Source organism: Lithobates pipiens, unplaced genomic scaffold, assembly GCF_037356315.1.
Source record: "Lithobates pipiens isolate NorthernLeopardFrog02 unplaced genomic scaffold, aLitPip1_a1.2 Scaffold_13, whole genome shotgun sequence".
Classification (NCBI taxonomy): Eukaryota; Metazoa; Chordata; class Amphibia; order Anura; family Ranidae; genus Lithobates; species Lithobates pipiens.
The window spans coordinates 443002306-443019617 of record NW_027507718.1 but is presented as its reverse complement, the minus strand read 5'-3'; the positions used below and the strand labels follow the sequence as shown (position 1 = coordinate 443019617).

General features: G+C 41.1%; 1 protein-coding gene across 4 annotated transcripts in view; it reads left to right on the top strand.

The window, feature by feature from the left end:
- The window catches only part of LOC143975373 (cytosolic beta-glucosidase-like), a 182262-nt gene that overhangs the window by 103799 nt on the left and 61151 nt on the right, over window positions 1–17312 (top strand). For all 4 annotated transcript variants that reach the window (XM_077477710.1, XM_077477706.1, XM_077477707.1 and 1 more), the window contains exon 4: window positions 4524–5326. In XM_077477710.1, the coding sequence (XP_077333836.1) occupies window positions 4524–5326 (803 nt within the window). The remainder of the gene's footprint in view (window positions 1–4523; window positions 5327–17312) is intronic.

Here is a 17312-nt window from a genome sequence, read left to right as displayed (position 1 = left end):
TTTATTTTGCTGTAGCCAATGACAGGTCGACTTGGCCTTGTGTTTTGGATCATTGTCATGTTGCAATGTCCAAGTATGTCCCATGTGCAGCTTCCTGGCTAATGAATGCAAATGTTCCTCCAGTATTTTATGATAACATACTGCATTCATCTTGACATCAATTCTGACCAAATTTCCTGTGTCTTTGTAGCTCACACATCCCCAAAACATCAGTGATCCACCTCCGTACCTTTCATCATAGGCCTTGTTGACCCCTCTCTAAATGAAGTGTTTATGGTTGTGGCCAAAAAGCTCAATTTTGGTCTCATCACTCCCTTTGTGTGAACTTATGTACATGTTATCAGGTCAAAATCACCAGGGTATGTAAACTTTTGATCAGGGCCATTTGGGTAGTTTCTGTTGTGTTTGTGATTTAAAAAGTGTAAACGCAGTTGATTGATAATAAATGGCGTCAGGGAAACACTAACTATGAGTGAAAGAAATGTTTTTGTGTTATCATTCATATTCTCTGAAAAATGGCCAAAAAATCATAAATTCTGCCAGGGTATGTAAACTTATGAGACCAACTATATGTGAGGGTTTACAACCACTTTAAGATCAGCAGAACATGTTCGCTCTTTATTAATGCTTTTTGTGGAGGTGTAAATAGAACATTCCTAAAAATAGCATACCTAATCTAGTAGTTGAATGGTTGTTTATTCATGGCACAGCACATCAATTATTTATTCATCAGTCATAATATTGGGGGTTTAGTGGGTGATTGTTCCATTCATTAAGGTTTATAGCTGTATAGTTCTGCTGAGAAGTAGTGCTAGTTTCTGATAATATCCCTTTGCTTATGTTTTTCTGAATGTTTATAGAATAATAAAGCAAATGTGAATTCTGTTTTTAATATGGTGCTTTGCAGTTATGATTAACATTCTTTATGTATACATATCAACATTCCTAATACTTTAGGATGAAAGGGGCAAATTGAACAAAGAATGATAACAATGAAGGAAGCTAATAGTATTATTTCTCTTTAGAAAGTGATCATGTAGTCATTCATTGACTAATTATGAAATTCTAAATTTAGAACTGCCGACACCAGAGAAGAGGCCTATAGCAAACAGATGATATTCATATGGTTTTCCAACCAGTGTTAGAAGATGACACTCATTTACTGGTTGCTTTTGACTTTTTTAAATGGGAACCCGCCTATCGTTCTGAGAGAGGCAGAATGGTGGTCTGCCTATGTAAACAAGGCAGATCACCGTCTGCTAGTAAGAAAGACATCTGGTGTTTCTGCTAAGCAGGAACACAGATCTCTGTCTTCTTACAGTTAAACCATCCACCACACAGTAACAAAGCACTCCCAGGGAACACATTTAACCCTTTTGATCACCTCTAATGTTAACCCCTTCCCTGCTGGTGTCATTAGTAGAGTGACAGTGCATTTTTTTTTTAGCACTGATCACTGTATTGGTGTCACTGGTTCCCAAAAAGTGTCAAAAGTGTAATTAAGTATCCGATTTGTCTGCTGAAATGTCGCAGTCCCGCTAAAATGCTAATCACCACCATTACTAGTAAAAAAATAAAAGGTCCAAAAATCTATCCCATAGTTTGTAGACAATATAACTTTTGTGCAAAACAATATACGCTTATTGGGATTTTTTTATCAAAAACATGTAGTAGAATACATATTGGCCTAAATTGATTAGGAAATTAGATTTTTTTAAATTGTTATTGGATATGTTTTATAGCAGAAAGTAAAAAGTATAGTTTTTTTTTTTTTTCAAAATTATCTGTCTTTTTTTGTTTTTGTTTTTGTTGTTTATAGCACAAAAAATAAAGACCGCAGAGGTGATCAAATACCACCAAAAGAAAGCGCTATTTATGGGAATAAAAAAAGGATATCAATTTTATTTGGGTACAGTGTCGCACGACTGCGCAATTGTCAGTTAAAGCAACACAGTGCCGTATTGCAAAAAATGGCCTGGTCAGGAAGGGGGGTGAACCTTACGGAGCTGAAGTGGCCAAAAGGAAATGATACAAAAAGAAAATCGTTACAACCACAAGTGCTTTATTTTACCACTACTATTCCTTTATATTGGCTATTGAAATTACAAATGAAGTAATTTCGAAATTGTATGAAATTTAGTACTGGGAAACCTTGGGATAAAAAGTGCATTTTATATAAAACTGTAAAGATCAGAACACAATGAAGGACAGATTAAGAGGAAAAAGGGACACAGGGACTTTGTTCCAAATCAGGGACAGTCCCTTGAATTCAGGGACAGTTGGGAGCTATGCAATTGTATTTATAAGTGTGCCCTGTGCTTTAAAACCCAGCTTCAGGAAACATAAAAAACTGCCCCTTTTTTTTGCGCTATAAACAAAAAAAGACCAACAATTTTGAAAAAAAAAAAAATATATATATATATATATATATATATATTCTAGTTTCTACTATAAAACATATCCAATAAAAAAGCAAATTTCTTCATGAATTTAGATGAATTCTGCTACATGTTTTTGGTAAAAAAACAAAACAGAAAACGAATAAGCGTATATTGATTGGTTTGCGCCAAAGTTATAGCGTCAATAATGTAGGTAATTGGAAGACTCTGGACGGCCGCACTCCAAAGCGAAATCGGTGCCATTATTCAAAAAATCACAGGAGCACTACAAGTGACATCACAGCAAGAAGCAACAACAGCTAACACATTTCACACTACAGAGAGTGCTTATTCAACAACAGCTATGAATAAGCACTCTCTGTAGTGTGAAACGCGTTAGCTCTTGCTGCTTCTTGCTGTGATGTCACTTGTAGTGCTCCTGTGATTTTTTGAATAAAGGCACCAATTTTGTTTTGGAGTGCGGCCGTCCAGAGTCTTCTAATTACCGGTACCTACATTGTCTGCATGCTGTGGCTCGCACCCGGATCTCTCTGCCTGGAGAAGCTACTTTTGTGCTTTCTGGATCTGCCTAGAGCGGTGGTACTTCTCTTATAGCGTCTATAAACTATGGGATTTTTAAAAAATTTTTTTTTTACTAGTAATGGCAGCGATCAGCAACTTATAGCGGGACTGCAATATTGTGGTCATCAATTGGGCACTAACTGACGCTTTTGACACTTTTTTGGGAACCAGTGACACTAATACAGTGATCAGAGCTAAAAAGGGGCTGGGTATGGGTTAAATATCAGGGGTAATCAAGGGGTTAAATGTGTGCTTAGCCAGGGTATTAGTGTAGGTGCTTGCACTAGGGGAAGACATGGTTCCATGTCCTTGCTTTGCAGAGACACGGGATCCATGTCTTCCCTCCCGACAGAACGGTAATCTGCCTTGTTTACATTGCAGTTCTGCCTATGTACTGAATGGCCTGCGGGTGCCAGCGGACATTGAGTTTGCGGTACCCACCCATTTGCTCCCCCTGCGAATATTCACAGTGGGAGTGAGCCACTGGCGGTGCACACTTGCACTCTCTACCCGTGATCCTGCAGACAGCAGCTGCCCTGTAGCAGTGAAACTGGTATAGGGCAGTCACTAAGTGGTTAAAGCAAGATTTAACTTAAAAAACGTTTACCAATTCTTAGCTGTGATGGCTGCATTAGTTCCTTTTTTTAGGCTTTCTCCTATTTTTATCTGGCGATCCAGCCAGCAAGTCTGTTGCTTTTCATAAGCTCAATCTTTCCAGCAGAATGTATTAGTTTGCATGGATGAGACAAACCATCTAGCACTGTCAAGGGTGAATGAAATGATCTGATTTTATTTATTCATGTAAAACCTTTATCCCAAATGGAAAAAAAAAGTTTGCTGTAACTGAATAAAAAGTGTTAGCTGGAGTTTGGCTCCAACTTTTTTTTTTTAGATCTAAATCTTCTAATTTATTTAACACTACCCTCTCCCCAAGACTGACAATGCTGCTGTATGCTGTACCTCCTGTTCTCATTTATTCAGAGTTGTGTCCAACTAAAACAGGAGGTGTATTAGTGGCCAAATCATCAGGTGAAAACAGAGGGGAAAAAGTCAAAGAAAAGAAAACGAATGCAGCCACAACATCTAATCAACTGCAATATAATACATTTTGGTTTGGGGTTTATTAACACTTTAATTCTTTTTGATTTAAATATTTATTAGCCCTAATCTAGTCTTTTTTTTTTTAAGATAATATTACCAAAAAAGCTTTGTTTGCCCCAATAAAAAAACAGAGTGGCTTCCTGGTCCTGATTGGCTCTCACAGCTTATGTGACACAGAAGCTCATCCTACTGGTCCATGATGAATTGGAGACAGCTTGGTGAGTGTGCTGGACATGTGTTGCAGCTGGGTGGGTGTTAAAACCCACTTTTCCTGCCATCTCACATATAGGCACTACGCAGTCAGAAAGGCATTAAGTAATGACAGTTATTGCCAAATAGGTTCATAGCAGACATGTAAAATTTGGACTGGTCTATAACGTGTATATGAGTATGAGAACTGAACCAAATAAAGATTTTAAAAGCACATCAGTGAAGATGTATTTTGCTTTTGTTTCCCTTTAGGAATCGACTATTATAACAAGCTAATTGACAGCCTGCTGGAGATAGGTGTCACTCCACTGGTGACACTGTACCACTTTGACCTACCTCAAGCAGTAGAAGACCAAGGGGGTTGGCTTTCAGAGAAGACTGTGGACATATTTGAACAATATGCGCAATTTTGTTATACCGCTTTTGGTGACAGAGTTAAACATTGGATCACCATTAATGAGCCGTATTATGCCTCCCGACTGTCCTACGAATCAGGCATATTTGCACCGGGGAAGAAATTGAAGGGGATCGGAGGTTATAATGCAGCACACAACATGATTAAATCCCATGCCAAAGCTTGGCATGTATATAACACATTTTTCAAAGATAAACAACAAGGGCGTGTGTCGATAGCGCTAGATTCTGACTGGGCAGAGCCTTTAGACCCAAATTCTTTGGCTGATAAAGAAGCTACAGAGCGATATATGTTTTTTCGCCTTCACTGGTTTGCAAACCCAATCTTCATTGATGGAGATTATCCAGCAATCATGAAATCAATAATTTCTCAAAAAAGCAAGGAAGAAGGTTTGACGAGTTCTCGGCTTCCTGAGTTTACAGAGGAAGAAAAAGCCACGATTAAAGGCACTGCTGATTTTTTCTGTTTAAACTATTACACCACAAGAAAAGTAAAACCTCTTGATACTACGACATGTGAACCACATACTAATTCGGACACAGGAGCAGAAGGCATCACAGAACCAAACTGGCCAATATCTGGAGTTGAATGGCTAGCAGTAGTGCCGTGGGGCCTTCGTAGACTGTTGGCCCACATAAAGGTAAGATTTTTTATCTTTTCATTAAATTATTATTATTGTTATTATAATACAGGATTTATATAGGCCACTAGTTTGCACAGCACTTTACAATATGAAGGGAGGTAATACAGGAAAACAGCGCTTTACAATATGAAGGGAGGTAATACAGAAAAACGCAATTCAATACAAGAAGGTTAGGAGGGTTGCTCCTGGGAGAATATAGTCTAATAGGGAGGGACTGGTGGAACAAAAGGGAATAACTGTGAGGAATAAACTGATGGGAGAAATAAAAGATTTGCTTATTAGCTGAAGGCAGGATAGGCCTCCCTGAAGAGATGAGATTTCAGGGATCACCTAAAAGTGGACAGAGTAGAAGATAGTGGGGTAGTGAGTTCCAGAGGATGGGAGAGGCTCTGGAGATGTCCTAGAGACGAGCATGGAAGGTGGGGACAAGGGAGCTAGAGAGCAGGAGGTCTTGGGAGAAGATGAGAGGATGGTTTGGGTGATATTTGGAGACCAGATTGCTTGAAATGTTCCACATTTTGTCTTTTTACAACCAATAACGTAAATTTATTTTATGTGATGGACCAACACAAAGTGTGACATATTTGTGAAGTGGAAGGAAAATGACAAATGGTTTTGAATTTTTTTTTTTTACAAATAAATATGTGAAAAGTGTGACATGCATTTGTATTCAGCCCCCCGAATCAATACTTTGTAGAAACACTTTTTGCTGCAATTACAGCTACAAGTCTTTTTGGGTATGTCTCTACCAGCTTTGCACATCTAAAGAGTGATATTTTTGACCACTTTTCTTTGCAAAATAGCTCAAGCTCTGTCAGACTGGATAGAGAACGTCTGTAAACATACATTTTCAAGTATAGCCACAGATTCTCAATTGGATTTAGGTCTGGACTTTGACTGGGCTATTCTAACACATGATTATGCTTTGATCTAAACCATTCCATTGTAGCTCTGGCTGTATGTTTAGGGTCGTCCTGCTGGAAGGTGAACCTCCCCCCAGTCTTAAGTGTTTTTCAGACTCCAATGCCGCGTACACACGACCAGACTTTTTGAGGGACTAGGTCCGACGGTCTTTCCAATGGACTTTCGGCAGAGTTCCGATGGACTTTCCGAATGAACGGACTTGGCCACACACAAAAACACCAAAGTCCAATGAATTTGAACGTGATGACGTATGATCGGACTAGAATAAGGAAGTTCATAGCCAGTAGCCAAAAGCTGCCCTATCGTCTCTTTTTGTCCGTCGGACTAGCATACACATGAACGGATTTCTCGGTCCGGCGGAGTTCCAGTGGAAAAATGTAAAACATATTCTATTTCTAAAGTCCGCCGGATTTTTGGCAAGCAAAGGTCCGATGGAACCCACACACGATCGAATTGTCCGACGGACTCGTTCCGTCGGACCTTTGCTGTCAAAAAGTCCGGTCGTGTGTACGCGCCATAACAGGTTTTCTTCTAATGACGTGTACACACGACCGGACTTTCTGGCAGACTAGGTCCGACGGAATTATTCAGTCGGATAGTCCGATCGTGTGTGGGATAGTCCGATCGTTTTTCTTTAAAAAAATCCAACGGACCTAGAAATAGAACATGTTTCAAATCTGTCCGATGGACTCAATTCCTATCGGCAAAACCGTTTGTCTCTATGCTGGTCCGATGGTCCAAATACGACGCAAGGGCAGCTATTGGCTACTGGCTATTGAACTTCCTTTTTCCTTTTCTAGTCCCGTCATACGTCATCACATTGAAAACGAATGGTTCGTGTGTGGGCAAGTCAGTGCATTCGGAAGTCCGTTGTAACTGTTGAAAGTCAGTCGGGAAGACCGTCTGACCTTTTCTGCCGGAAAGTACGGTCGTGTGTATGCGGCATGAGATTGTCCTATATTCCTTGTCCCTTCTGAAGAAAAGCATTCCCACAACATGATGCTGCCCACCACCATGTTTCACGGTGGGGATGGTGTTTTCAGGGTGATGTGCAGTGTTAATTTTCTGGCACACAAAGCGTTTTGCTTTTAGACCAAAAAGTTCAATTTTGGTCTTATCTTACCAGAGCACCTTCTTCCACATGTTTGCTGTGTCCTCCACATGGCTTCTCGCAAACCGCAAACAGGACTTCTTATGGCTTTATTTTAACAATGGCTTTCTTCTTGCCACTCTTCCGTAAAGGCCAGATTTGTGGAGTACATGACACATGGTGGGACATTTTACAACCTCTCCTGAATGATTTAACATGACAGATAGTAACCAACATTTAAAATCGTCCATTTTGCCGCATTTACACGCCGTGTTTAGCCACGTTCGCGTTTAGAAGTGTTTTTTTTTTCAATTAGTCAAAAATTAAAAACGAAATGCAGCTAAATGTGAGTTACCGCGTTTACACACGTTTACAAGCTGTTACAGGCGTTTGGCGTTTCAAATGCCTCTGAACATCTGTTCTGAACGGATGGCAACTAATTTGATCCTGGAGACTCTATAGTCATATAATGAGGAACCAAGGGTTAAAAGCTTCACGTGTTTTTCTTAAACCACTTCTGATTCATGCTCGTGCTCCCTTCTTTTCCTCTTTTTAACTGCTCACTTACCATCTTTTAATATGTATGGGGAAGTTTTACACAATAAAAACACTGACAAGAGTTAACTACATTATTTTTTTTAATTCCAAGCATGAACATGAACTTATTCTTTAAATGCTGATATTTGTGTTCCTAATGATATAGGCTATATTGTAAGCCATAACGTCTGAAGATTATATCTTTAGTCTGGATGCCGAAAACCAGGATACTATTTAAAAAGTGGACTTAAGAGTGACCAGAAAATTACAGGTTTATATGCTGGACATCAATAACACAAGCTATTTGAGACACTATTAAGGAATAGTATTCTGCAATGACTCCCATAAAATAATATATATTACTAATAATCGTTATGGTTTTATGAGTCGTTTAAAAAAAGGACTGCTCTAATTGGCAAGCTGAAATGCATCTATTGATCTAGCCTGCTGAACTCACATTATTTACAGTGAAAACCCAGAATGGGTATTTTATACAGCAGAATCCAGAAATGGGCTATATAGTATGAAAAGTCTTCTTTTTTTCTTTTTAGATAAAAGGAAATAAAACCTAGTTATACAGTAGTGTAGTAACACAGAACCTTCTCTTACCATAACCAGCAACAACCCTTATCCTTTATACTGTCTTGGTGGGCTAATTCTGGCCACACACTAGGCAATTTTGTGGTAATATCAACTAGTCTCTAGCAGCAAAAAGAATCTTGCACAACAAGATGTAAAAAATCTTTTTTCCGCAAAGACCACTTGGGACTCCCAGTGAGCCAAAAATAAATTGGCTACACTGGGCCAATTCCTGTTCCAACATGTCTGTGCACCAGTGCACAAAGCAAGGTCTAGAAAAACATGGATTGTACAGAGTCCTGACCTCAACCCGATAGAACACCTTTGGGATGAATTGAAGTGGAGACTGTGAGCAAAAGGCCTTCTCATCCAACATCAATGTCTGACCTCACCAATGTGCTTCTGGAAGAATGGTCAAACATTCCCATAGACACACTCCTAAACCTTGTGGACAGCCTTCCCAGAAGAGTTGAAGTTGTTATAGCTGCAAAGGGTGGGCCAGCTCAACATTGAACCCTACGGACTAAGACTGGGATGCCATTAAAGTTTATGTGCGTGTAAAGGCAGGTGTCACAATACTTTTGGTAATATAGTGTATATGTGATTCTGCACAGAGCGGCCACCCTGTAGCAGTAAATCTGCAATAGGGTGGTTGTGGACTGGTTATCTAAGTCAGAAATTACTTGTTGCTTAAGAAACCCCTCTGTAGGAACTGTAGGACACCAGTGAATCATGGTTGAGAAAAGCTGGTGTAAAGTGAAAAGTGTAAATAACACAGTGCACACGTTAACATGGTAATAAACCCAAAATCAAAAATTTAATACTGTATATTACAGTTTATCAATCTTTACATGTGGTGGCTGCAATAGTTTTTCTTTTTTAGGATTTTTCCCCCTCCGTTTTCACCTGGTGATCTGGCCAGCAACACACCTCCTGTATTAGAGTGCCCCCACTCTGGATGAAGGAGCACAAGGGGGCACAGCAGAAAGCAGCATTGTCAGTCTGGGGGGAGGAGAGTGTTAAATATACTAGCAGATTTTTTTTTGTAAACTGCAAACTATAGCTCACACCTTTTTTTTAATCAGTTACAAGCAAACATTTTTTCCTTTTAGCATAAAGTTTTTACATAAATAAATAAAAGCTGATCATTGTAATCACCCCATCACTAATAAATGGTTGGTCTAATCCCTGTCTGATACATCTGGGGGAGAGGTTTTTCTTTTAAAAAACAACAGACTTGGGCTTGGTTCACACTGCTGCGACTTGGGATCCGACTTGTGAGATCCCATGTCACATGACTTGTGAAATACCATGTTAGCAAGGACGTGCAGTCAGGTGAGCAGAGCAATGAACATTAAAAAATAAAATAAAATTGAGCTTTGAGGGTCGTAGCTCGGCGACCTAAGACCCCAAGTGTGGGGGGGGGGGGGAGTAGGTAGCTTAAGTCCTAACCCACCACAGGTAATAATTTGGGGCTCCTGCGACCCATGGTTCCAGAGATACCTTGTGCAGCCTGTCAGAAGCTACATACAGAGCTCACAGTTCCTCTCCTCACTTTTTGGCAGAGGCACTGAGCTCAATGGATAGCTTGGAGTCTTGGACCAATGGTAAAGTACCATTAGCCCCAGCTGTCCAATAAAAATGCTGCAGTGAAGGCACGCCTCTCACTGCAGTGTCATAGAAGGGTCATGTGTCTAAAAGACAAAAAAAACGTGTGTTTATGGATATAAGATTTACCCGTAATCCCATGTTTATCTCACACAGTTGAGAGGGAGAATGAGAATCTGCTGCTATTGAAAAGGTACTGTTTATAATCGCTAAATCATATATTATGCTATATGTTATAAGATAATTTATTATTTATCTATTTACTGTGAAATTACTGGTTTGAAGCTATAAATTCAAACTTCAGTAATTTCTCCTTTAAGTCACCCCCTGTAGTACAGTTTTTGAAAATATAGTAAATTACCTTAAAAATAATATATAATAATTATTTAAATATTACTTATGGTAATTAACCCCTTGCCACCCAGGCTTACTTCTCTCCTACATGTAATAATCATCATTTGTTTGCTAGAAAATTACTCAGAAGCCCCAAACATTATATATATTGTTTTAGCAGACACCCTAGTTAATATAATGGTTGTGATTGCAACTTTTGTGCAGCAATTTTTCAAACACGTTTAAAAAAAAAAAAAAAAAAAAAAAAAAAACAGTTTCATGAATATATATATATATATATATATATATATATATATATATATATATATATATATATATATATATCTACTAAATATATACTAAAAAAAAAAAACACTAAAGGTAACCTGATTTTTCTTTTTTTGTATAATGTGAAAGATGATGTTACGCCAAGTAAATAGATACCTAACATGTCACGCTTTAAAATTGCGCACACTCTTGGAATGGTGCCAAACTTCAGTACTTAAAAATCTCCATAGAAAATGCTTTAAAATGATTTACAGGTTACATATTTAGAGTTACAGAGCAGGTCTAGTGCTAGAATTATTGCTCTCGCTCTAACGATTGCAGTGTATCTGTGTGTATCTGGCCCTGATACTATCCAGTGCCTCACCAGCCACTGACCTCACCGCACGTCTCTGCATGTTAGTCAACGAGAGCTGTCATAATTAGCACTACTGAAGTCACTCCAACTTTAGAAAAGGTTCCTTTACTACTTCAAGGCGACTTCTATCCAACTTGTGCCCATAGACTTTAATGGAAGTTGCCTCTAAGTTGGTTCCACATCTATATTGATGTGATTTAGATCCGACATTACAGGAAGATTACACAGGCATTCCCTGAGGTTGCTTTGAAGTCGCGCCAAGTCACCTGGCAAAGTCACACTGTAAGTCATGCAACTTTCAGGTCACGGCAGTGTGAACCCGAGCCTGACTGGCCAGGTCATCAGATGAACATAAAGGAAAGAAAGCCTAAAAACAAAACAAATGCAACTACCACATCTAAGAATCGGTAAGCTGCACTATAATAAATGTTTGATGTTGTTTTTTTTTTCAAATAAAAATTTATTTATTTTTCGTGTTCGCATGACAGAAGAAATAGTACAGGTATACAGTAGCAGCAGTATGGCTCCCAAAATGTGAGGGGCCCAGTGCAAGTAGACCGTGCAAAATAAGACAGTATGGGAAGGTGCAGCAAAATTAGGTAATCCGACCAAGGGTGCAGGAGCTGGACGGAAGACACCGTGAGTCAGCTATCCGTGCTAGCAACCAAAAGGCCACCCAAGGTCTGCTACCTAGCTTATATGCCAGATTCAAAACAGAGCAAGGACCATCAGCATTATAAACAAAGAAAGTAAAAGAGAGAGGAATAAAAAGAAGTAGGGAAAAAGAAATAGAACGCCAGTGGTCTACGTCACCATACCCGTACTGATTCACCATCAACCCTCCAGCAGCCGCCATCTCCTCCAGACCAGGTCGTGCTCCTTGAGCCTATCTCTCACCCTGGCAGTCATTTTCTCCATGAGTTCAACATCCTTAATCCTGGAGTATAAGGCCTCCGTGGACGGGGGCAATGGACTTTTCCAGTTAAGGGCTATTAGGCAACGAGCTGCTGTCAGGACATGCCTAAGGAGCTTCCGACCCGGCCTGGCCAGTGCGGGTTGGGACAGGCCTAGTAAGAAAAATTTAGGGGAGTGCGGTATCGACACGTCAAATAAACGCTGGAGCAGCCTTCGGGTTATAAGCCAGAATGGGGCAATCAGAGGGCAGGCCCAGTAAATGTGGAACAGGGAGCCCCGCTCCTTCAGACATCGCCAACAGCGGTCTGAGGTGGAGGGGTATATTTTGTGGAGTATGTCTGGGGTCTGGTACCAGAGAAAGAGGATTTTGTAAGAGTTCTCTTTGTACAGTGTACACAGAGAGGACTTGGCCGCTTGACGCCATACCCCCTGCCAAGCCTCAAGGGGGAGCTCCTCACCTAGTTCCCTCTCCCAGCGTTTCATGTATGAATGTTTACCCCTCGTTTGGAAGTGGTGTGTGTTGAGGATGCGATAAATGTTTGAAATCAGCCCTCTGCGATTCCTTCCTTCCAGAATTATCTGCTCGAATGGGGAGGGCAGAGAAAACTGTAGGTGGGGGGCCATGGCCTGTGCGAAGTGTCTGATTTGTAAGTAGCTGTAAAACGTCTGTCGGGGGAGGTCGTGCTTGGCCTGGAGCTCTGAGAAGGTCAGCAGCTTTCTCGTTCTAGGGTCCACCAGATGCCCGAAATGGAACAGGTTCCGCAAAGCCCAGGGCCAGGACATCTGGTGGGTCAGGCTAGTTGGCAACTGTGGGTTGCAGAGAAAGGAGGTCATTAGGGAGCACTCCGAGTGGAGACTGCATTCGCGGGAAAGCTTCCGCCAGAGCAGGCGGAGCTGGGCCATCGGCCCTAGTAGCCGACCTGAATCTATCTCGACGCTCGCGCCCCATAGGAATCTGTTCGGGTTTACCGCAGCGAGCCAGATTTTTTCAATCTCCGACCACTTGTTATAAGACCTCTGCGGAAACCAGGAGACTATGGCCCGTAGCTGAGAGGCCTGATAGTAACGAACCAGGTCGGGGAAAGCCAAGCCGCCGTCCGAGCATAAGGCCATCATGACAGAGCTCGGAACCCGGTGTTTTTTGTAATTCCATACAAATTTCAACAGGTCCTTCTGAAGTGTGTGAAGATGTGCGTATGGGACCGGAATCGGCAGTGTCTGAAATAAATATAGGAGCTTGGGGAGGATCACCATTTTAATAGACGTGATCCGTCCAAGGAGCGATATGTGGTGCACCTTCCATTTGTGGATTAGTTCCCCAATTACCCGATAAAGGGGGGGGGATTAGCCTGGTATAAGGTATGGAACGATGGTGTAAGAAAGACCCCCAAGTATTTAAGGGAAGAGCTTTCCCATTTGTATGGGAACATGGAACGCAGGTGGGTCGTCTCATCCGTCGCCATGTTTTGTGGGAGGGCCACCGATTTTGGACGTGTTAATTTTGTAGCCCGAGAGCTCCCCGTAGCGGTCCAGCTCAGAATGGAGGTTGGGTAGTGAGGTTCTGGGTTGAGTCAGGGTAAGGATAATGTCATCCGCGAAGAGCGATATCTTGAATTCCCTGCCCCTGACAGGAACCCCCCGAATGTCTGGGTTGCCTCTAATGGCAGCCGCCAGAGGCTCTACACACAGTGCAAAAAGGAGAGGAGACAGCGGACAGCCCTGGCGAGTGCCATTCGCAATGGAGAAGGTTGAAGACATGGTGAAAGGGGTCTTGACCCGTGAGGAGGGAGCAGTCTAGAGGTGATGTACCGCACACAGAAATTGGCCCCGAAATCCCATACGGTGTAACGTAGCCTCCATTAAGGGCCAGCTTAGGCGGTCAAACGCCTTCTCCGCGTCTAAACTAAGGACCAGAGATGCTAGGTTGTCCCTATTCGCCACATCAATGAGATCAATGATCTTCCTGGTGTTGTCCCCTGCTTGTCTCAGAGGGACAAAGCCCACTTGATCCTTATGTATTAAGGAAGGGAGGATCGCATTTAAGCGATTTGCTAAAAGCTTTGTGAAAATTTTTAGGTCCGCGTTCAGTAGGGCTATAGGCCGGTAACTAGCGCAGGAGGTCGGATCTTTGTCCGGTTTGGGGATGAGGGAAATGAAGGAGCCTAGCATTTCTGTCGGGACCTTGATGTTGGTTTTAATACTGCTTTATTTAAACACATCATGCCACAGGAGATCTTTTCTAGTACCTTTTTCCAGGTAGTCACCAGGGGTAATGACTCTCTTCTATAAGTAATGTTAGATGATATGGTGTGTATGGAAATCAATCTCCCAGATAATTAAGTGACAACAGAATACTGAGCAATTACACAATGACTTATGCAACTTCTAGAAATAATAGGATGCCAATATTACAATCACAATTTGGATGAAGACACTAGCACACTGCCGTTCAATGCTTAAGAGTTTGAATGACAAACACGTGTAGAGCCATTCAAGATTACAGTACTTCAAATTTATAGGTAACCACATACATAAGATCAGAGTTTCCCATATCTCGGAGTTACCAGCATACACCGCAAGCTGAGTTATTTTTACATTCCTTAATGGGGTTGTAAAGTTGCATGTTTTTTCACCTTAATGCATCCTATGCATTAAGGTGAAAAAACACCTTGCACTCTCCGGCCCGCCCGAGCCCCCGTTTTACTTACCTGGCTCCCACTGCTGTTAATCAAATCAATGACGCTTTGCGCCGGGGGAGGCTATGGCCACCGAGTGTATCACACGGGAGCACGCCCGCAAGCTAACCCCCTTGGGAGGGAGCTTCCCAGAGGGGGGTTAGCTCTTTCGGGGAGACAGCCGCCGAGGGACCCCAGAAGAGGATGTTTGGGGCCACTCTGTGCAAAATGTACTGCACAGTGAAAGTAAGTATGACATGTTTAATTAAACCTTTACAACCCCTTTAAACACTTCAATACAGGGATTTTCACCCCCTTCCTACCCAGGCCAATTTTCACTTTTCAGTGCTGTTGCAATTTAAATGACAATTGCCGGTCATACAACACTGCATCCAAATGATACAAGTTTTATCTTTTTTTCCCCCACAAATAGAGATTTCTTTTTTTGGTATTTGATCACCTCTGTGGTTTTTATTTTTTGCACTATAAACAAAAGAAGAGTGACAAGTTTGAAAACAACACAATATTTTTTACTTTTTGCTATAATAAATATCCCAATTTAAATAAAAAAAACTTTTTTTGGTACAAAAAAATTGCAATAAACGTATATTGATTGGTTTGCGCAAAAGTTATAGCGTCTACAAAATAGGAGATAGATTTAGGGCAATTTTATTATTATTTTTTTTTACTAGTAATGGCGACGATCTGCGATTTTTATCATGACTGAGACATTGTGGCATACACATCAGACACTTTTGACACTATTTTGGGACCAATAATTTATTTGTATTTATTTGTAATTTATACAGCGATCAGTGCTATAAAAATGCACTGATTACAGTATAAATGTCAATGGCAGGGAAGGAGTTAACACTAGGGGACGATCAAGGGGTTAAATGTGTTACCTAGGGAGTGATTCTAACTGTGAAGGGAGGGGACTCACAAGGGGAGGAGACTGATCAGTGTTTCTCTGTACTGGGAACACACGATTGGTCTCCTCTCCCCTGACAGTACGTGGATCTGTGTGTTTACACACACAGATCCATGGTCCTACACTGTTATCGGGCAATTTCAGGTGCCCGGCGGAGATCACGGGCGCCGGGCACGTGCACTGCCTCCTGAGTTTATTTATTTCCTTGGTGAATTGACATTAACGCCATTTTTGGAGTGATTCACCTCATGTTTTTTGTTTGTGAGTTAAATACTGTAACTCATGAGGTGATGAAGTGAATTGACATTTTCAGCATCTCGTGAAATAATTGGAGAAAATGTATCATTGAATTATCTCATGAGATATTCTTTAGTAAATTGAGCCCTCAGTGAACAACAGTAGGTGCCTCATGGCAGCCAGATCATCCATGGATGTCTGACCTCAGATCTCTATGGCAACCATTAGAGGCTTAAGAATCAGGCTCCAAAATGTGTGTATTAGGGCTAGTTTACACTTCAAACCAAGGCTTTGGACACGCTTTGTTAAAGCTCTCTGAATGGCAGTCAAAGCCCCTGTCACTAAGACCACTTCAGCAGAGCGCTACACGGGCAGTATTAACCCCTTCTTCGGCCACTAGCGGGAGTTAACAGCTAGTGGCCGAAAAGTGCAGCTAAAACGTTGGTAAATCGATGCTAAAACTAGTGGCACTTTAACTCTGACGTTCTCACTGCTCCAGTGTGAAAGTGGCCTAAATAAAATGGTTCGCTTACAGTCATTTTTACACCTTGCGTTTGCTTTGCTTTGCTTTGGCTTGACTTCAAAAAATGATACCCCATGTAGCTTTAGTGGGGCTTCAAAGCTTATTCAAAGCCTCCATAGAACTCTATGGTAAAGCTTGCTTGAAGCATCTGCAGCCTTTGAGAGGCCTTAATTCAGCTTTAGCTTAGCTTTGTTTTGGAAAAAACTGCAGGTATGAGAGATCTACACACACACTGGGCATCTGCCAAGCTTCATCAAAGCTTCAAAAGAGCTTCACCAAAGCTTCACCAAAGGTTCATCAAAGCATCACTGAAGCTTCATCAAAGCACCACTGAAGCTTCATCAAAGCACCACTGAAGCATCACAAACACATCATAAAAGCATGTTGAAGCAGTAGGCGATTTAATGTGTGTTGAAGCCGAAGCAAGTGTAAATGAGCCCTTACAGAGCGATAAATGCTGCAAAAGTGTACAGAATGTTTTTGGGAAGCTTGTGGCAGTCCTGCCTAATGAGATATTGGGGCCAAATTATAGGAAAAATTGGGACCCTGTCTAGCAATATTAGTAAAACCAGCAGCAGTTCCTAGCGGGCCTGGAGGCTCTTACATATTAAAATTTTTGGAAGAAAAATATTGTATATTCCCATAAATGTTTGGGATGGCAACTTTGGCATGCTGAAACAGCAGCAATAGGAATATGGCCAGAAGCAGTGTAAGGACGATAAATAGTGTGAGCTAAAAGATTATACTAGGTATACTAAGATATTATTCAGAGTTGGGCATTGGGCTCAGATGCAGTTTATTTATACTTTATGACTATCAGATCCAAAATGATTGCCCTATGGACAACAATTATTTGAATATGCTTAAGTTAAAATACAATATTTCATATGTACCATCACTGCTATACATATAATTGTGTAGCCAAGGTCTTCAGTGAGGAGGAGAAAGGTTTTAAGAGAGCGGGCCTTCTACTGTTGATACAAGCACA